Source organism: Artibeus jamaicensis, unplaced genomic scaffold (genome assembly GCF_021234435.1).
Source record: "Artibeus jamaicensis isolate MK-2021 breed Jamaican fruit bat unplaced genomic scaffold, CSHL_Jam_final scaffold_1964, whole genome shotgun sequence".
NCBI lineage: Eukaryota > Metazoa > Chordata > Mammalia > Chiroptera > Phyllostomidae > Artibeus > Artibeus jamaicensis.
In genome coordinates, this window is record NW_026522030.1 from 5164238 (window position 1) to 5184035 (window position 19798).

A 19798-nucleotide genomic window follows, 5' to 3' on the forward strand; every position below is an offset into this window, starting at 1 on the left:
TATTTGTTTCGAGTCACGAAAGGCTAAATCCTAACACAGCTCTGTCACCTCATGCAAATGATTCTACCCCTCAGACCTCAGCTGTCTCCTTTGCTGGTTCTGGAGTCTAAGTGAGATGTTAGGCACAGAGATCCCAGCTCATTGCCAAACACATATATGGGTTCAAGTAATGAAATTACTGTGCATTGGAAGGCACATGAAGCACATCTGCCCTGTCCATGGGTTTCTGAGGGCCTGTCTGGGTGCTTATAGTCAGGGAATGTCCCATGATATATGTCTGGAGCCAACAGCACAGGTGGCAGCCGCAGGTAAAGGCCAGGGGATGAGAGGGAGGCATTTGGCCCCTCTCCTGCCCACAGAGGCTTCCTGCTGTGGAAACTGGAGACGGAGACCAGGACATTTTTCTGCTCTGGGGAAACTCCTGTCTGAGGCGTCAGGGATGACTGGCAAGGCTGGGAACCTCAGCTACTCCCAACCCTGTCTTTGCTGCTGGGAAAAGCTGTTTTCTCTCTCGCCAAGGGGAGGGGTCCCACACCCAAGGTTCCTTGGCAGTCTGGGTTGACAGTGAACTGTCTCCAACCGGAACTGAGAAGGTCATGCCCGGGTGCTCTGAGGACAAGGTCCTGTCCCCACCTGCTTTCCTCTTTTGGGAATCAGCCCCATGGCGGAGAAAGAGCTGGGCCTGTGAGTCAGACAGAACTGGCTTGGGATGTGAGCCTCAGCTCTCGCTGCCCAGAAAACTCAGGCAAGCCCCATAGGTACCCGAGCCAGAACTGGTTCACCTGTGCAATGGGGATAATAGCAGCCCATAGGGCTGAAATGAGGATTCAATGAGATAATGGAGGACAAGCATCTAATAGGGTCAGGCATAGACAGCAGTTCACTTAGGGGTGTTTCATATTCTTATGTATTTTCTCCACCTATCGTCTCTGTTAACCAGTCTACTGCAGGGAGTAGTTCAGTGTTTACAAGAGAAGCTAGGAAGGTTTCGAGAAGTTGGAGTTCATGTAAAAATTAAACTGTGAAAAGAAGAATGACTTTAATTTGAGACACTGTTTCTTCTCCAAAGACTTCTAGGGATCTCAAATCTGGAGAAAGTCCCAAACACTTCTTAACAGCTAGGAGCTAAGGCCAAGCTGCAGGCACCAAAAGAGAGGCCCATAGGCTCCAATCCATCCGGCGCACAGTTCTGACAACTCTCTCCATCCTGCCACGCCACCATCTCCCTTCCCCTGGAAAACTCCCACTCATGGTCCCTTCTTTGGGGAAGCTTTCTCTGACTTTCACACCATTCTCTGTAAGAGCCTGCACCTCTCTTTCAGTGCCTCTTCCACAGTGATAATTCAGTCACATCTCACTGCTTCGTGTGTGGTGGCCTCCATAAGTCATGAACTTCACAAGGCCTCAGCCTTGCTTGCCACATGCACATGGCCTGGGCCGGTGCTAGGCTCCTGGTCGTGCTCAGTGAACATGCTTCTTGTTCCGAGAAGCAAGCTTGGACATCTGCATTCTGTAGTCTTGGCTATCAGGAGAAACAACTTGCAGTGGGAGAAGGGAATCGATTTTCAACACAGAGAAAGCCAAAATGACATTTATGACGTGGGCAGAAAAGAGAAGAAAGAGGACTAGTAGGCATATTCAGAACTGGCACAGAAGTGCCTCTGGGTCCCTTAGTGAAGAAGCAACTCTCATCTCAGGGCCCTGAGCCTGAAATTGCTGCAGCGGAACTCATTACAGAAACAATCCAATGGCCATTTCGGGTGTGTGTGTGTGTGTGTGTCTCCATCACTGATACCTAAGATCAAATGACTTTTCAGCTCAGATAGTAGATGTGTATAAAAATAGAAACAGTTTCCCATTCACTTATTCATCACAAGAATACTTCTCAACTCAGGTTGCTCAGGATGACCACCTCTCTCTCAGCTCTTAGCTTGGGCCTCAAACTCTGGTTCCAGCTCTGGTGTGGAGGAAGGGGGACGTGGCCGCCCTTCTGTGAGTGGTTCACATGCATGTCAGCCAAATGTTTTAGTTTTACTATAAACACTTGAATTGCTCCTGTTGCATCCTGATGCACAAAGGAAGAAAATCACAACCAGGACTTCACCCCTAATTCATAGGTGTGAAAAACAAAAAATACTACAAAATGCTCAACAGCCATGACTGATCTTGTTGGGAATGTCCCATCGTCTCTCTTTCCCTGGACTTTAGCCATAACCCCTAGAAGTGCGTGTCCTTGGTAGGATTTAACGTTCCAGCCTCCTGCCCCTGACACTCTTTCCTCGGCTACTTCCCCACTCCTTGCCTTCATCTCTCAAGTTACAGCATCGAATGCTGATCCTTCTGCAGAGTCTTCTCCAACCTCTTGCCTGTGCCCTCATAGCGCCTTGTCCTTCCCTTCTAAAAGTATGTACCACACTTTTATTTGTCTAAGCTTTGAGGGTTAGGGACCACATCTGCAAAAATTGTCTAGGAGCCTCCAAACATTGCTCAGGGCCTAAGCACATGACATTAGCTCAACTAGTGGCTAAAAGAATAAAAAATATAATACAATATAATAAAATACAACTTGTAGGCTGGTGTTGGCACAATCAGGACAATGGGTTGTCCAACAGGTAGGGGTGATCCTACCTTTTTGGTCTTCACCGTGGATGTGCAGCAGTCCCCACCGTCGTAGTTGCAGAAGGCTCTGTTGTTGATGGCATCACAGTAATTGTCTCCCATGAAGGGCTACATAGGAGAAAGGCAGGAAGGAAAGGTGCCTTGTTAGCCTTCTGGAGTGAGTGGGGCATGGCCTCGGTCATCATTTAGCTGTCTCTCATCTTCTCACAAACTTCTACCTGGCTTCAGGTCCCAACACCCCCTTGAACAAGAGTCTTATCTAGCCAAGATTTTCCCAACTAACGTGTGCTAACTCCTGCACACTGGGGAACACAAAGCCACTGGGTAGACCACTTACATCTTCCTGAAGTGGGGGAAGAAATGCTAAGAAAAACTGAGTCCCCTTGCCCCGCTTTTCTTGGTAGTAAATAATAAAATACAATTTATAATAAGATATATGCAACTATATTAGGAAGCTAAGTGGGAACTGCCCAAGAATTACAAAGATCCAATGTTAGAATTCATAGGCATCTGGCACAGTGGTCTGTGCATGACTGTGGACCTCCTCCTCTCTCGCACAGGAGTGCAGACGTGCTGCTGTCACATGCTTTTTGTGTCCATTTTCTTCCTCTGTTCTCTGACACCATGTGAGTGGGGGCATCGCCAGTCTCATTTCACACATGGGGACTCTGAGAGTCAGAGCAGGAAAGGGCACTGGCCAAGGTCATGCAGGCAGTGGCAGAGGATGACTGAAATCTGAGTTGGCTCCATGTTCTCTCTACCATTCTAGGCTCTGTCACATACTGCTTTATTTCTTTTTTCCCCTCTGTTCCTCTAACTCTGTGATGCTCCAAAGAGGAGGAAAAGATGATGGAGTGAAATAATCACTAATTTGAACCCAAAGCCATCTTAGGGGAAAGTCAGAAGTCTCTGCAACCTCCCAGCCCCACCCCACTCCCACCCCCAAGCACCTGTATCTCCCCATCCGAGCACTTAGCACACTGTCTTATAGGGTCTGTGGATGTGCCTCAGCTCCTCAGAGACATGGGCAAATATCCAGTTCATCTTTGTCTCCAAATCACCTAGTTTAATGCTGGGTACAACTTTGGATCTTAGAGGTGTTTTTGCAATGGAATGCAATTGTATTGGCATAGCAAGAAGGCAGTTATCAGTGGTTTAAAGAAACCTGGGTTCAAGACTTTAAATTTCAGCCAGCTGGGTGGTTATTTGATGGTTTTGTCTAAGTGAAACCATCTTCTCTGAGCCTTAGGACTCCCAGTACTGAACAGACAGGGTTAGTCCACTGATTTCTCAAAGCAGTGAGCATTGCCTTCCTCCCATCAAAGGCAATACTGTGTGACTCTTCAATATATAGAAAGCAGATGACAGTGAAACCCCCACGATAAAAGTTCGGGTTGGAGTCTCCAATGCTCAGTGCCTCATTGATGGGAAAGATGTCATCTGTTGGCTAAGGCCCTTGCATCCCAGCACAACTCCTGTGATTTAGTGGTCTCTCCTTCCTAGCCTGGCTTCTCTGTCCCATCCCAAGCTCACAGGAGTCCATCCTAGACAGCATCCCTGGCTTTTGCATCTCTGCTACAAGTTCATAGGGTCTTTTGTTCCCCATCCCATGGTGCCTGGTTCCATTTTATCACTGTCCTGTCAGTGTCGAAAAAAGATCTTAGAGCCTTTGAGTATAGAGCTCCATCAAAATGGAACCTATACTCAAGTGTATGTGTGTGTGCACATGCACTTGGCTGTGAGCAGAGGTGTGACTGCCTTGTGGCTGACATAAGAAACACATGACTCCATTTACATTAGAGTGGCACAGACATCAAACACATGATAAGCCCTTTGCTTTTCTCTGTGCCTTGGGAGATATGCCTGTGGGCTCAGTTCTTTATGTTCTTCCTCATATCATACATTAGCAAATTAATGAATGAAACCAAATGTCCCTTCCTTAGAATGAAAGGGACTGGCATGCAAAAGGAGTGTCTCAGGAGTATCTCAGAAAGAGACAATAATGAATGAAATGGTTCTATTTTTTAATTTGGCCCTTGAAAAAGTTTCCAGTCTTATTATTAGCTATACTTCTCTATGTGCTTTTCCTATAGCCACAGCTCTATCCATCTGTCCATCTGTCCATCTTCTATTCAATCCTATTTATTGAATGACTACTTGTTGTTACACATGTGCTAAAGAAAAAAACCTACGAGTAAGTCAGTATATATAGTGCTCCAACTCCTCTAAACCTTACACATTAGTGAGGAGGGAGACTTTAATTAAATAGTCACATATCTAATTGGCCAATTTCAACTCTGATAAGAGCTACGAAAGAAAGTACGTGATACTGTTTGAATAGAGTGGAAGGATTTGACCTAATCAAGGAGCTTCATGAAGGTGTCCCTGAGGAAAGGATGTTTCAACTAAGACCCTAAGATGAGTGGGAATTAATTAGAGGTGAAGACAGGCAAATTTCCAGAGAAAGGGGCATGTGAAAAGATATACTACTTAAAGATTTCTCCTGTCTTTGGTAATTCTCATGTTGCTACTCCTAATAATGTAAGCAAGTGATTCCTCAAAATATAGCTCAAATATTAACCCTCTAATAGGCCTCCCTTAATATCCCCAAGATGTTCTGTGCTCCCATGGTTTCCTGAACTTCTTTGATTATAATCTCTGTATGTATTTTAGAATACTCTCCTTAATTGTCTTTTTCCTTTACTATATTGTGAGTTCCTTATGGGCAGGGATGTGTGCCACCCATTTTTATATCCTAGATTTCCCAGCAAAATGCCTGTCAGTTAAAGCAACACTGTATCAAATACATGTTTCTTAAATGCTTATTTAGCAAAATGATGGATGGATGCAGTGGATGGATAAGTGGATGCATGGATAGATGGGGGCAAGAATGACTCAGGGGAGCACAGTTACTGTTTTCACTTTACTAAGACAATTTTATTCTTAGAACCTAGTGTAGAGTCAGCCACATAATAGGTACTCAGTGAAGCTGGATGAATGAGTGAATGACCACTTTGGATACAGCTTGGGGTAGAGGGCTGGGGGCTCAGGGTACCAAACCCTTTCTGGATCTTGGCTAACTCTAGACACTCCAGGTTGATGACCCCTCTCTAGACCCAGCATTTGCGTCTCTTCTAAGCATACTTTTCAGCCCCAGACAAGAGACAAACTATTAGCTCTAAGCTAAGGAACAAAGGAGATGAGGGACACCTGCAAGGGCAAAGGCGATAAGCATCACTGGCAGGGCTCAGAGCCTGCAGGTGAGGGTCTCTTAGGCCCCACTGCTGAGTCAAAGGAGGGATCAAATTCTGCTGTTACACTGGTTGCACAGACTGCCAACTCAGCAGAATGAGTGCCCAGGTAACCCAACCTTCCTTTTCCTGAAATGCTGGACTAATCCACAAAGACAGGAGGAAGCAACAGCCACATGGCCTTGGCCTTGATTTTCCTATTCCTGGCTGACTCTTGGAAGGATAGGGTTCTTAAAGACTCCAGTGTTAAGTGCTCTGAGAAGATGCCACAGAAGGTCCCTAACCAGTACACAGAAAAAAAATGTGTGGCCGAGGGACTGTCTTGTGACACTTACAGGCCAGGGGACTGAGCAGGGGATGACCTAGTGGAGAAGAAAGGCACCCACCTAAGAGTCAGGAGACCTGGATTCATGCTTTGGCTCCATGTCTATTATTCTGTGCCACTAGGGCCAGTCCATCCCCCGTCTAGAGCCAGGCCCACAATTCCCGTTCTAGACCACAATTGACTAGGATGAGACCCCGCTGAGAACTCTTCCAATTTAGGAATTCTATAAAATTTTAGATCAACCACTGTCTAGGTCTCAGTTTCCCCATCTTTAAAATAAAAGGTCAGGTTTAGATGACCTAGAAGAGCATTTCTGGTTCTGACAGTCTAAGAAATTTATCAAATACAAAGTTTTCTAGAGCCTAGTCTAGTCTTTTTCACCTGAATTTTCCTGAGTGGTCTTGGGAGAACCACAGAGATTTGGACATTGGCCTGGGTGGGATTTGAGGTCTCCTTTTCACTGCCAGCCAAGAACCACAGGTTCTTAGGGGTTTGGGGGTACACAGAAATGTCTTTCAATTATATGAAAAGCACCCCCTTGAGAACAGAGGTGATATTCCAAGTACCCTCCTGCCAGCTGGTCACTGCTACATAGAGACGCAGCTCCATAATGCCAAGTTCCAGGGCATGGCTGTGAAGTCAGAAAGTGGATGGGTCAAAGGGTATCTTCCACTTTCAGCTCAATGGCTGGGTCTCAGCTGTCTACATATGGGGTTGAAGAGCATGTAAACAGCAAGCACATGGCAGAGGAAGTGATCTCTCTGTAAGGTGCTCATCGGTAAAGTGGGGATTGAAAAGACCTGGCTCATCTGGTTCCATGACACTTCATTGTGATAATGCTGGTAAAATTTCTGGCATATCACAGGTGCTAAGTCAATATGGCCTGCTTGCCACTCTCACTCACAAATGCAAGATGATGCTGAGCCCAGGCTTAGGAAGCAGAAAAACCGAGCTCGGAATCCTGATTCTGTTACCCACTAGACATGTTTTTGAGTACGTTTGCTGATATCTCTGTGCCTTAGTTCCACCATCTATAAAATAGGATTGATGATTCCTGCCCAACAAGTCTATTGAAAGGGCATTTACAGTATTTAGCAGGTGAAGTAAGTGGCAGCCATGATGAATAGAATGCTAACAATAATAACAGCAAATGCATTTCCAGGAACTCACCTCACAGCCTTTGACACAGTGGATCAGAGCAGGGTGAGGGTACCACTTGAGACCAGCCGTGCAGACAACTCTCTGTGGAGAGAGGGAGAGAGGTCAGATGGGTTTCATTCTGGGGGGACAGCCATCTCTTTGTTGGTACCATGTTCAACCACCCCCCCCCCTTTTGGAGCTTCCAAGTTCTGACCTCACTTTAGCATTTAGGTGCAGGATTTGCCCAGGTACTTGCAATAACAAGAGCTTTAATATTAAAATTCTGTACTTCCCTGGCAGGAATAAGGGCTGAGAAGAAGCAGATGAAGGGATGGAGATAGGATCAGAAAGGCCCTTCTGAAATTTTGTTTCTGATTTTTGACTCAGGGACAGAGTTGAGGATAAGGTGGGAGAAAGGGTAGAGAGAGAGTATGGGTGTTCATGTATGTGCGCATACATGCCTGCATGTGTGGAGATATATGTATGTTGCATGTGTCTGCAGCAGGAAGGTGGGAGAATAGTGCAGAGCACGGAGAATGATAATACTGAGGACCACTTTCCCAGGATCACTGTGGGAACATACGAAAGAAGCACATTCTTTGGTGCCACCTTGGATCTAATGAACCCACATCTCTATGGTTTAAGGCCTGGGACCCTGCATGATTCTAATTCACAATGCTATTTGAGAGCTGGAGGATGAATGAACTAACCTTTGATTCAGAACCTGTGGAGCCAGAGAACCCTTCCAGCCTCCACCTGCCGCCATGCCATATGGTCCAGCTCACACTTCCCTGAGGTGGCCCCCACCTTCCTACCCGAGCCCTGTGACTTCATTCTTGCAGCTCTCCTCCACTGAACTGCTTCCCCCACCTTTTCACCTGGATAATCTTCAGTTATGTTTGAAATTTCTTCTCAAGACTTCCTTCCTCTGTAGCTTTCCCCTTCCTCAGTCTCAGGCAGAGCTTATAGTTACCCATACGTGTATTTATTTATAGCTTCTCTTAATAATAATTGTCATTATGATAATGACAACTAAAATGTATTGGATGCATTCATGGTGCTAATTGCTTTATGCATTGTCTTATTTATTTCTTGCCATGCAGTGAGCTGGGCATTAATATCAGGTCATAAGGACAACAAATCCCCCAAACTACACAGCTGTTAAATGGAGAAACCATGATTTGGAACCTAGCAATTGTTTTTGAAAAGATTTAAGGCAGCTCATAACATCCAGCATGATGACAATTTTTAAAGTAGATAAAAAAAAGACAGCTAAAACTAGGAATATGAAATAGCATCAGGAATGGGGCTAAGGTAACCATCCTAGAAACTCTCTTATTTCTTCTACCATACCTGCTTGGCTTTTCATGCCAGATTACAATGATTTCTTTTAAAAAGTAAAATAATAAAATAAAAATGACCTGGAGGCAAATGCTTAGATTTGCAAGGAGAAGTAGGGGCCAGGGGCCAGCCACAGAAGTCCATATGATCGGGACTTATTCTCCTGGCTGAGGGCCAGTTGATTAATTTTAATTAAGACATAAACAGTCACATGGGCAAGAGTGTGGAAAATCCATGTGATCAGCTCATTCTCACCCTGAGGGCAGACCTATAGGGGACCCAAAGTGTAATTAAGTTTCTTGGTGAGCTTGGAACAAAGGGAATCACATAGCTCTGAGATCTGGCTAAGACTAGGCTGGGTGCCTTTTTTCTCTGCCCCACAGCATCTTGGATCTTCTGTGCCTAGAATGGTGCCTGGCACATGGAGGCTGTCCCATAAATATTTATGTTATGAATGAATGAATGGATCCATCTCAAGATAGAGATTTTTATCAATGGGCTATATTTTCTTGTCTTCCTTTCTTTTAGAGCATCAGAAGAACATTAACTATGCCTAGCACAGTGTGTAGTTTAGAGAACCAGTTTAGTGTATACCGAATTAAAGGTCTTGGACAAACAATCTACCTTGAAAATCTGCAAACCAGTCTTGAAAGGTGAAACCTACTCTCTAGCCCCCTACTGCCATTATTGACATGTCGAAGTGCTCCCAAGAGACACATACAAGGTAACAAAGGGGAAAGACCTTGGGTGCCAAGGTAGGACAGGTGTGGTTACAAGTCTGACTTAACATTGCTTTGCAATTTCCACTCTGACATTTGGTTCTCTTATCTGTTAAATGGGTACTGAAAATGTCATACTCTTCTTATGATAATGCATTGAAATAAATGATATGGAAATGGTTAACCAAAGGACTGACTACTTAAGGTTCCTGAGGACAGAGCCTGGGTTTTAGACATCTGCGTCTTTCTCCAGAACCAGGCATGGAGCACAGCAAACACATGCATGTTGACCAGATGAAGGAACGTGAGTACCCGCAGTGTTCCCCACTTCCAGCTCAGCTACTTTCTTGCCCGCTGCTTCCCAGCCACGAGACATTCTCCGGGAAATTTTAACCAGACATTCATTTCTGGGACTGAGAGTCTGTTCCCAGCCAAAATTCAAGGATGTTGGAGGGGTACTTGGTAATGGTTCAAGCAGCAAAAAACAGCAGGTTTAGGATCCACTAGGGATTTGATGCCCACCCCTCCCCTGTTTATTTGGGAGCTAACTTAATCCATCTGTAGGAGTGTCTTGGTGTGGTTGTACACGTTTCTGTCAGTTGAGGTTTACCTGACGTGAGTTCAGAAAAAGGACTTTTATACTATCTGCATGAGCCTATTTATCTTTCCACGGTGTGTGGATTTTCCACTATTCCTCAGGGCTGCATACCCCACCTGTCTCACTACAGGGCCCCTCTGTGTGTGAGGAGAACTGGGAAAGGGGACAAGCAACAGGAGATGAAGGAAAGGCTAGGCTGTTTATACCACAAGTTGGGAGATCGCACTGGGGCCCCTCAAATGTCAGCCTTGTTCCTCTGTGAGACCTCTCAGCCAGTGGGACCTCTAGCCCTGTCCAAGTCCCTTCAGACCAGCTTTTGTAAGAAGGCTTTCATTTCCTGCATTTGTGATAGGAAGGATACATCGTGTCTCTAGCTCCAGTGACTACCAGCATCAACGCCACCACTATCATCACCATTACCATCATCACTGTTGACCACACCGGCACTACCACCTCCATCATCAATACCACCACCAGCATTATTACCATCACCTTCGCCAGCACCACCACTGTCATCAATAACACCAGAGCTACCACCACCACCACCTACACCGCCACCACTGCTATCATCATCTTCATCATCACCAATCCATTATCATTATCCATATTCTTATCAACACAACATCCTCTAGTAAGCAAATATTACGGCCCAAACCCTGAATTCCTAACTTTCATCTATTTAATCCTTATCAAAATGATGAGACAGGTACCAATTTTGGCTTTGGTTTACCCTAGAGGAAACTGAAGCACAGAGACTTTAAAGAGCCTGCCCCAAATCGTACACACAGGCAATGACAATCAGGAATTAAACCATCATCTATTTGCTTTTCATGTCTATAGTTTAAATTCCACATTCTACTTCAAATTCCCCTAGCTCCTGAAGCTGTAAAGATAAAATGGCTTACTCTTCTGACTGATGGAAAGACCGAGGATCAAAGGGGTGGAGAGGCTTTCAGACAGATCTAGGAGAGGATGGGGTGTCTAAAGGTGAGTTCCAGAAAAGATGGGCCTCAGGCAGACCAGCCAGATAAGAAGTGATGCTAAAAGAGGCCCCTCATCCTGAGGCACAGATCTGACACCCCTCCTGATGTTTTCTAAGATGATCTGTCATTTCTTCTTGACTTTTTCCCTGGTTTATGGGACCTTCTGTGAGTGTATTGTATCACTTAACTTTTTAGAACAAACCAAGAAACACTTATTTTTGCTTTTTGTTATCAGTGACTGAGCTTCTGGCTTTCTTGTGTGGGTAAGCTTTTTGAGAGCCTAGGCATTTTCCACCCTGTATCCCTTGTACTAGAAGACCATCTGCCATTTCAAATGAGGTGCACAGTGCGTGGTTTCAAATGAGTGAATGAACTAACAAGCAGGTGAGTGAACGTAGGATTGTGCCCATAACTGGATTCTGGACACATCTCCGGAAATGTGGATTCTGGACGCGTCTCTCTATCTATGGGCTTTGCCTCCTGGGCACGTGATGTCCCCTTCCACACATCGGATATTGACTCTGAACCCTTCCTCCTCTGACTTGTACACACTCAGCAGGGTTTTTCATGGTGCAGCCTTCCCTTCAAGGAATGAATTCTGCATCCTTTGTCTATGAGTGTTGCATGTGTTTGTGATTTATAACGTGTAAGGTGGTTGCCCTGCAGGAGGGATGCAGGAGAATTAGCCCTGGGTTCAAAGTCTGATTCAACCACATTTGTTATGTGAATTGGACAATGGCAGCTTCTCAGAACTTTGGCTTCTTCATCTATAAAATGGTGATAATATTTATCTCATTGGAGTGTGATGGAGACATATCACAGTTAGTCAATAAATGCTGATTTCTTTTTCTTCCCTTAATTCCCTCTCTCTTTCCTGCTTCCATCCCTTTTTCAGAAGCCATTATATAATCCAAGGTCCCACCTACCTAGAGGACTTATAAACCTCTCAGGTGTGGGCAGCATTTTCTATTGGGAAACTCTCCCAGCACCCCTGATCAAGAGGAAGTGCAAGGCAGACAGGAGGTGCTCCTGAGGAGCTGGGGGGGAGACAGCCTGAGTCCTGAAGTCTAGATGCCCAGGGCCAGAAGAGTCTATCTCATTCGAAGGTTGTAAGCCAATAGCTTCCAGGCTACACAACCCACAGAAATGTTTGGTTTGGCACATGAAGTCTTTAACAAAAGTCAACATTATTTGCCAATATTAAGAAAAATGAGAGATTTCATATTTTTAAAACTCCAGATTTCTTGTACTCAAGGAAAAATAAAAGGAAAATCTGGCTACCCTAAGCCCATGTTTCCACCCTCTCACACTTGCCTGGAGCCACCCGCTTTGGAAGCAGCCTGTGTCCTCAGTTTGCCACAGTCCCCACCACTCCCTGCAGTCTCTCTACTACTCAGCCTGAGGGGCATCTCAATCTCTCCTTGACTTTGTATTGTATTGTCTTATTAGGCTGGAAAAAAATTTCTCTGTATCCCTATCAAAGTGCATGTGTTGGGAGGGAGGCTTCCATGGGGGTGTATTTTAAAAAAAGAGGGATAGAGTGTTTTGTTCTTAGTGAGAGTAAAGCTAAAATATTTTAGTACACCTGAAACTAATGTAATCTAATATGTCAATTATATTATAAATTAAATAATGAAAATCAACCAAGATTGCCTTGGTGGAGGGGGGCATTGCCCGGTCTGGAGAGGGGAGGACTCCGGAGAGCTGGAAATGACCCCAAACTGGTGTGGGAGCTGGTTTCATGAGTGGACACAAACATAAACATTTACCAAGTCTCGTGCTTAAGATGACCGTGTAAATTATAGCAAAATTAGAAGTAAAGAACCTCAACTGTACTTGAAAAGTCTTTTTAATTGGGTAGTATGTACGTGAGTGTTTCTTGTATTTTCTCTAGGTCTTCCTGAAATACCTGTAGTAAATACTACTGCTACTATGAATGATATACCTAGGTATTTAACATTATAAAAATGATGTGTTTGGCCTGCTTCAGCCATTCAGCCCACCTGGCTGGTTCCTACAGATGTTTAAGTTTGTGACTTTTGATCTCAGCCCATCTCTCGTCTCACAGATGGAGAAACTGGCCTAAAGAGTGGTAGGATTTTCCAAGGACGAACAGCAAGAAGGTTCCTGGGCTTGACCTAGAACCTTGGCCATGTCACTCAGCAACTAGAAATGTTTAGTGAGCATCTCCTGTGTGCTAGGCACTGAGGGGCATACCATGTACAGAAGATAACCATGGAGCTGCCTTCACTAAGTCCTTATTTTGGTGTACTAGTTATAAGAAATGATCTCAGTGGTGATACTGTACTCATCTAAGTAGTCATTGTTCTTTCCATACGTGCCAGTAGGTGTAAAATGTTTCAAACAGAGCCTGTTGTGTGATGGGCACCAGTGGGGGCTACAGCCGGCTTGCATGGGCTCACAGAAGGCCGTAGTGTTTCTTCCTAACACTGTGTGCAGTGACAGCAAGTTGGAAAACTTGGCATCTTCCATGGTGGGAATATTTACACCATAGTAAGTGGCAAATGCTACAAATCAGAGTTCACTTTTAGGGGGAGAGCTGGTCACTAACCATTTACCAGCAAATCCCTGGTAAGTGGTTAGTAAATGGTTTTGCCTCTATTATTATTATTGTACATTCAAGAGAGGCTCCTTGGGTAGCAAGAGTAAACTACAGCATCAGACTGAGCTGGGGCCCTCTGCAGGTCCTCTTAGGCATGAGGCTTCCATCTCTGAGACCTTGCTTCCCCCACTGGAAAGACAGAGACTGATACCCACCTCCTAGGGTGTGTGTGCACACGTGTGTGGTGGGGGTGTGGGTGCAAATAAAGGATGGAAAGTGCCTGGCCCAGTGCCGATTCACAGTAGGCATCCGTGAAGTGTCAGGTCTGACCCCTCACGTCTTACCCTGGGACAAAGGTGACAGGGGTGGGAGCAGGGCCGTGCCCCCAACCGTCTACCTTGCACTGGCCCTCACAGGCAGACCAGCAGAAGGCACAGCTATCCAGGGCCTGCTTCAGCCCACACTAGCAGCTCTATTTCTGTAGCTCTCCCCACACAAGGGGCAAGTGTGCAGCCGAGGCCAGCTTTTCTGCTGTATTCCTGGAAATCATCAATCTCTGCCCTTCGCCCTCCTCCCTTTTTCTACCACATTTTTTTCCTCCTGGATAATGAGGCCTCCGGAGACCGGTGAAGGTCTGAACCTCGTTATGGCTCTCTCTGTAGGCCGGCATCAATAAAGGCCGGCAGACCGGGGAACTGGGTGGGGGTTGGGGCGGGCAGGCAGCGGGTGGGCAACTGGGGAGGGGGGCTCGCAGGCTTTCAAATCCCTGGATTTATTTCACAGTGAATTATAACTGAACTCTTTAGTGCCCAGGGCTCACAGAGGAAAAAGGGTGGGAATTCACCCACGGGTGGGGGGGGGTCTATTGCACAGAAAAAGCCGGAAGAGAAGCTGGGCCAGGGGAACGTGGTCTAGATCAGGCAAAGGAGCCCTTCAGTACTGGGTACAGCGTGGTCTCCTGGGTCTACCCTGGGAGAAGTCAGGGTAGGAGAGACAGGGGCAAACAGGGCGAGCAAGGAGCTGCGACCATGAAGATCCCAGCTCTGCCTCCTGTGAAGTCCTGGCCTGGTCCCCTCCTCTATGCTCCCCGGTTTCTCCATTGCAGAATGAGGGGCTTGGGCTTGGTGATCGCCGACATCCTTGGGATTTGGAAGGAAGGGCTCTGTGTCTGTTGCTGGGTTTGTATAGCCCATTGGCATTCGCTGGGGCATTCAGTGAGAATCTATGCGGGACTCTGGGTTAGGGATGGGAAAGGCATGTTGAGGGGAGAAAACTGGTGAAGGAGTGTGAGCTTAGACAAACAGGGGCTGTCTGGTGGATGTGTGGGAACATCATAGGCAGAGAGAGGGGAGGGCGACGGAGGGGGTGCTGATGGAGGGTAAAAAGTGGTGGGAGAGGCAGAGCAAGGTGACAGTCGTATCAGGAGAGGGAAGAGAATAACAGTGAAAACAGAGGCAGGAAAAGGAGATGAAGTTGGAGATGGGGCAGCAGCAGAAGAAAGAGGAAGGAGAAAGGAGGGGAGAATGCCGGGGAGAACACTGGGGAGAGAGTGGCCAGGTCCAGCGCCAGGTGTGTTGGCCTGGAGTGCTGAGTAAGCCCCCACAATCACGCCCTCGGCTCATTTGAGAAACAGGACACCCAGTATCGGGTTCTATCCAGGGCATGATCTGTGGCAGGCGGGCAGACAGCGAGGCCTCCTGGCACCCCAGGCAGAAAGGCTGGGCTGGAGCCACAGCTGAACCCTCGCCCCGCATCTCCTGCCCCCTTCTCCCACTTTCTCCGGGGTAAGGAGCCAATGCTCAGAACTGGTACATGTGGCCTGGGATGTGTGTTGCTGTGGAGGATGAGAGCAGGCTCCCACTTCAGTGCTGGGAACCCCTCACTGATACCATGAAGGAAAGTGGGAGTGTCCAGCCCGAAAGATGAACGGGGCAATGACACTGGCTGCCAGGAAGCCAGGTTTCCATGGTCTGGCCGAGCCAACCAGCCTGGCACCTGGAGCAGCTCAGGGCACTTGGGCATAGGCTTCGGTTTGAGTTCTCGCTCCTGAGATCTCAGTGCCCACAGGTCGAGAACACAGACAGTGCTGCCCACCCCAACCCACAAAACTATTCTGGGGTTTAAATGCTGTCTTGTGTGCTAAGTGCTGAGCACATGAACATAGTAGGTGCTTCATAAACAATAGGTGTTACTAGTTCCCCATATCACACAATTGCTTTCTACCAAATGAGTAAATCACTGGAAAGATACTAGAGATCTAGGCTATGGAATACGGAAGGCCTTCCAAGAGCTTGTCCAATACTACAGAAGCCCAATAGCATCATTCTCATGAGCTTGGGCTTTCCAGAAGGACAGACACATCCAGATGTGTGACCTGACTCTGTGCTTTCTGCTTATGTGTTCATGTCTTGGTTTCCTCATCTGTACACTAGAAACATTAGTCCTCTCATTCCCAGGCTGTCGCAGAATTCAGTGGGACAGTGAGGAACAGGTTCTTAGCAAAGGGCCAGACAGAGGAAAAGTATTAAATACTTAAAGATTGGAGAAATGATTGGGAGCAAGTCCCCAGCCACAGGCAGGTGTGAAAATTTGGTATTGTAACATACGTCAAGTGGTTAACGCAGGACCAGACCAGAGTAAGTGTTCAACACAGTCATTTCCTCCCCTCAGCCCCAGGCGGGCAGCCCCCGTCACTTACCTCCACCCGGGTGGGGTTCAGCCAGTGAGGGATGTTGCGTACGGTCACGTTCACTGGCAGGATGATGGGTTCGCTGTTGTGGTCCAGGCATGAGGTGGCACACTCAGACCCTGAAGGAAGCAGAGTGGGAGGTGGCGGTTAAGCCCCCAATCTCCTGGTGCTCACAGGCTGCTCTCACACAGTGTGGGCCCTGCCACTCCCTGGTCCCCAGTGGACTGGGCTGCCCCCCTTGAGAGCAGTGGGAAAGTGTGAACTCCCCAGTGGGGCTGCCTCTGGTCTCCCTGACTCTTCTTGTCTCCAACCCAGCTGGCACCCACCGCTTATCGGCCCTGGGCCTCGTTTGGTCTTATTTCTCCCCTGCTTGAAAACCTTTCCAAGGTTCCCCACATCCAGGACAAAGTCCAGTCCCCTCTCCCTGGCATTCAAGGCCTCACGTGATCTGGTCAACCTCATTTCCCACGAAACACCTTTATGCATGCTTTGGTTAGTCCAAGCGGCCTGCACTTACTTGGTTTTCCCTCTGAGCCTCATACTTCCTCGCCTCTGTCTTCCTGCTCTTGTTCTCCTGAATCATCCCGCCACCTTCCTTCTCACAGACAAATCCCGCTGGCTATGAGGCCCAGTTCAAACCCTCCAGGAGACCTGCCCTGCTGTGTGCAGCTGCGGGAGGTGTTCAGCACTGGTGAGTCTCGCCCCCGCATGAGCCCGGCCACCTGGTGCCTCCTTGCCACAGTTACAGGGCTGCCCTGGCAGGGCAGGGGTGAGGTAGCTCCCTCTCTGGGCCTAACCTGTGCCTGACACACAGGGACTGCTCAGTAAGCACCGGCCAGTGAATGGTGATCGCATGAACAACACTCCAGCTTCTCAGCCCCGGGCTTTCTCTTGGCACAGAGCTTGCATTCATTTCCTCCTCTGGGCCTTCCAGACCTTCCCACTCTTCCTCAACTTCTGCATTACTACGGACCCTTCTGTCCCACTTAGAGAAGACCTCCATGCTTTCCTGTCAGGCCGAACCCCCCTCACGGGCCCCCATGACAAATTTGGCACATTGCCCCTTCCCATGGGACTGGTGACTGTTACATTGTAGCAACAGCTCTCTTCCCCCCTGCCCTGTAAACCCCACGAGGTCAGAACCCTCTGTGGTCCCCATTCTACGCCCAGAGCCTGGCACTGTGCACAGCCGATGGCAAGCACTCAGTATTTGTGAGCTGGATGAAAGGATGCTGAGTGAGTGCATAGAGGGGGAGGAAAAGAGTGAGTGAATGAACGACACGAGCTGTGAATGAGGAATAGGCGTTTAGGTACCTTGTGAAGGAGGAAGTGAGTATGAAAATGGAAGAGCAGACGAATAAATGACCGTTGCATGAAGAGTAATACAAAGGATTACAAAAATGAATCCGGCAATGAGCCGACGCAGGCGTGCATGGAACTGGGGTCAGGGCTGATGGGTACTCCGAGCCCTCAGTCCAGGGACTTCTCCTTGAAGACAGCTCCCTTTCGAGCTGTGGGTTGACAAGGTGACTGTAAGTTGGCTCATTCATTCTCTGCCCTGATACTGCACATTCCCAAGTCTCCTGAAACATCAGTCCTGTCCACGAGATGTCCCCAGGACTGCAGAAGGGTGCTTATGCATGTGAGCAGAGTCCCGAGGGGTCAGAATCTGACCAGAGCCCTGGGAGGGTCACTGACTGGCCTTAGTGCCAAGACCACCCTTGCACACTGAGTGGCTCACAGGAGATGGGTGACTCTTTTATTTAAAAAAGCGTTTTATTTTAGGAGCCATGCCCAATGCTCCTTTCCAAATTCGTGTGCATATGGATGTGTACATGTGAGTCTGTACAGGGTGGGGCAAAAGTAGACTTGCAGTTGTTCCTATGGGAAATAACATAATTAATAAATAATAACACAAGAATAAAGGCATTATTACTCACAACTGTAAATCTACTTTTTGCCCTACCTTGTATATATACACATACACACACATATACTCATACATATGTATTTGTACACACACTTATCATGTGTATCCAGTGTCCCTGTTGCCAGTTTGTCATCTTCTCCAGTCTCAGAGGCTCACCTACACTGAAGATGGGGGAGGGAGGGTGGCAGGTGCAGGACAGTGTCTAGAACCTCTTCGGTTTAAGCACAGACACTGGGCCCAGAAGGGGGAGATTCCTGTCTTGCCCGGTGGTTTCCATACATTGCTCATTGTCCCGCAAATCTAGCCCAGTGAAACAGGTGTCATCACACCTCTTTCACAGGTGACAGAGCCATGGGCCCACAGCTCAGGTTCCAGAGCTGGTGAGTAGGGGGCCAGGGATTAGAACCCTGGATCTCCGCCTTCCCAGCCCAGCAATGGGTATGATGGAGCTTCACAGAGGAAGAGAAGGGGGAAGCCAGCAGTGGAAGGGGACAGGCATGGGGGAAGGGCCAGAGGAGGAGAAAGAAGCAGGGGAGGCACAAAAAGACAAAAAAGATGAGTGATGAGAATAAAGGGGGGAATTTGCTAAGCAGCGGGGGGAGCTCAGGGCTGTGTGTTTGTCATGAGACCGTTGGAGGGAGTTTTAGGGAGCAATGATAAAATGATTCTGAAAAAAAGATGAGGCAGCCTCTGAGAAACAGACAAAAGCTGAATTATTTCAAGAGGGGAGAGAAAGGGAAAAGTCTGATCAACACAGGAGGCTGCCGTGCTGCCCTCCGCAGCAGCCCTGTCTTCGCTCCTGTCTCTGCGCCCCTCCCCCACTCCTGGGCAGCTCTGGGCTTCAGGACCAGGCTGCTGTGTTGTGATAGATGAGCCCTAATTGGCATCATTACAGAGCAGTGATCTCACCAGGCCCCCGCCTGCCTCTCCTTCTCCAGGAGCAGGGAGGTGGCAGTGCTGGTGGCAGTAGCGACTTCCTAAGGGCCCCTAACCGCCCCAGAAGCCTCCCTGTCCTGTTGGGGAGGGGCCCAAAGAAGCTGCTCTGGCTGGCCCAGATATGCCCTCCAGCGCCACCCCCACCAAGTCCAACACATACCAACACACACTTTGCCCCTGTTTACGAGGACTTGGAGCACGTCCCTCTTCTTGGTCAGGGGGACCCTCCCCAGGGAGGGACTAAGCCTGGGAGGGACGTCCCAGTGGCCTTTGGAGGTGAGGAGGAAGAGGGAGCTGGGAGTCCAGAGGGAAACCCACTTCCCCTTTTCCTTCTCCCGCAGTGTCCCGTTGCTTTTTCTCTCTGAGCTCTGCCACATGCCCCACCCTGGGTTACCGTATTCATAAATGGAGCGTCTACATGGCAGTGTGAGCAAAAGTAGCAGGGGAGGGGAAGGAGACCCAGGTTCCAGTGCCATACAGACTTCTTTCCCTTTCTGCTTTGACCATGAAGAGGCCCAGTGGGTAAAAGCATGTACTGCCACACCTCTATAGCCAGGTAGTATGGCTCACCTGAGTGCAGTTGGAATGTGGGAATGCGGTGCATGTACAAAGTGGGCGCAGGGTGTATTTATGCACATGTGTGAGCTCTGTCCATCTTTCTGTGTGCTTGACATGTCTTGGGGCATAAGATGTATCTGTGCCTA

The 19798-nt window shown here is 47.8% G+C and overlaps 1 protein-coding gene across 2 annotated transcripts in view; it reads right to left on the bottom strand.

Moving 5' to 3' along the window:
* The window catches only part of PAPPA (pappalysin 1), a 221280-nt gene that overhangs the window by 16834 nt on the left and 184648 nt on the right, over window positions 1-19798 (bottom strand). For both annotated transcript variants that reach the window (XR_008389935.1, XM_037154716.2), the window contains exons 19-21: window positions 16238-16347; window positions 7366-7437; window positions 2629-2727 (exon numbers count right to left, since the gene is read on the bottom strand). Coding sequence is in view for 1 of the 2 variants with exons in the window: in XM_037154716.2 (XP_037010611.2) it covers window positions 2629-2727; window positions 7366-7437; window positions 16238-16347 (281 nt within the window). In the remaining variant the exon portion in view is untranslated. The remainder of the gene's footprint in view (window positions 1-2628; window positions 2728-7365; window positions 7438-16237; window positions 16348-19798) is intronic.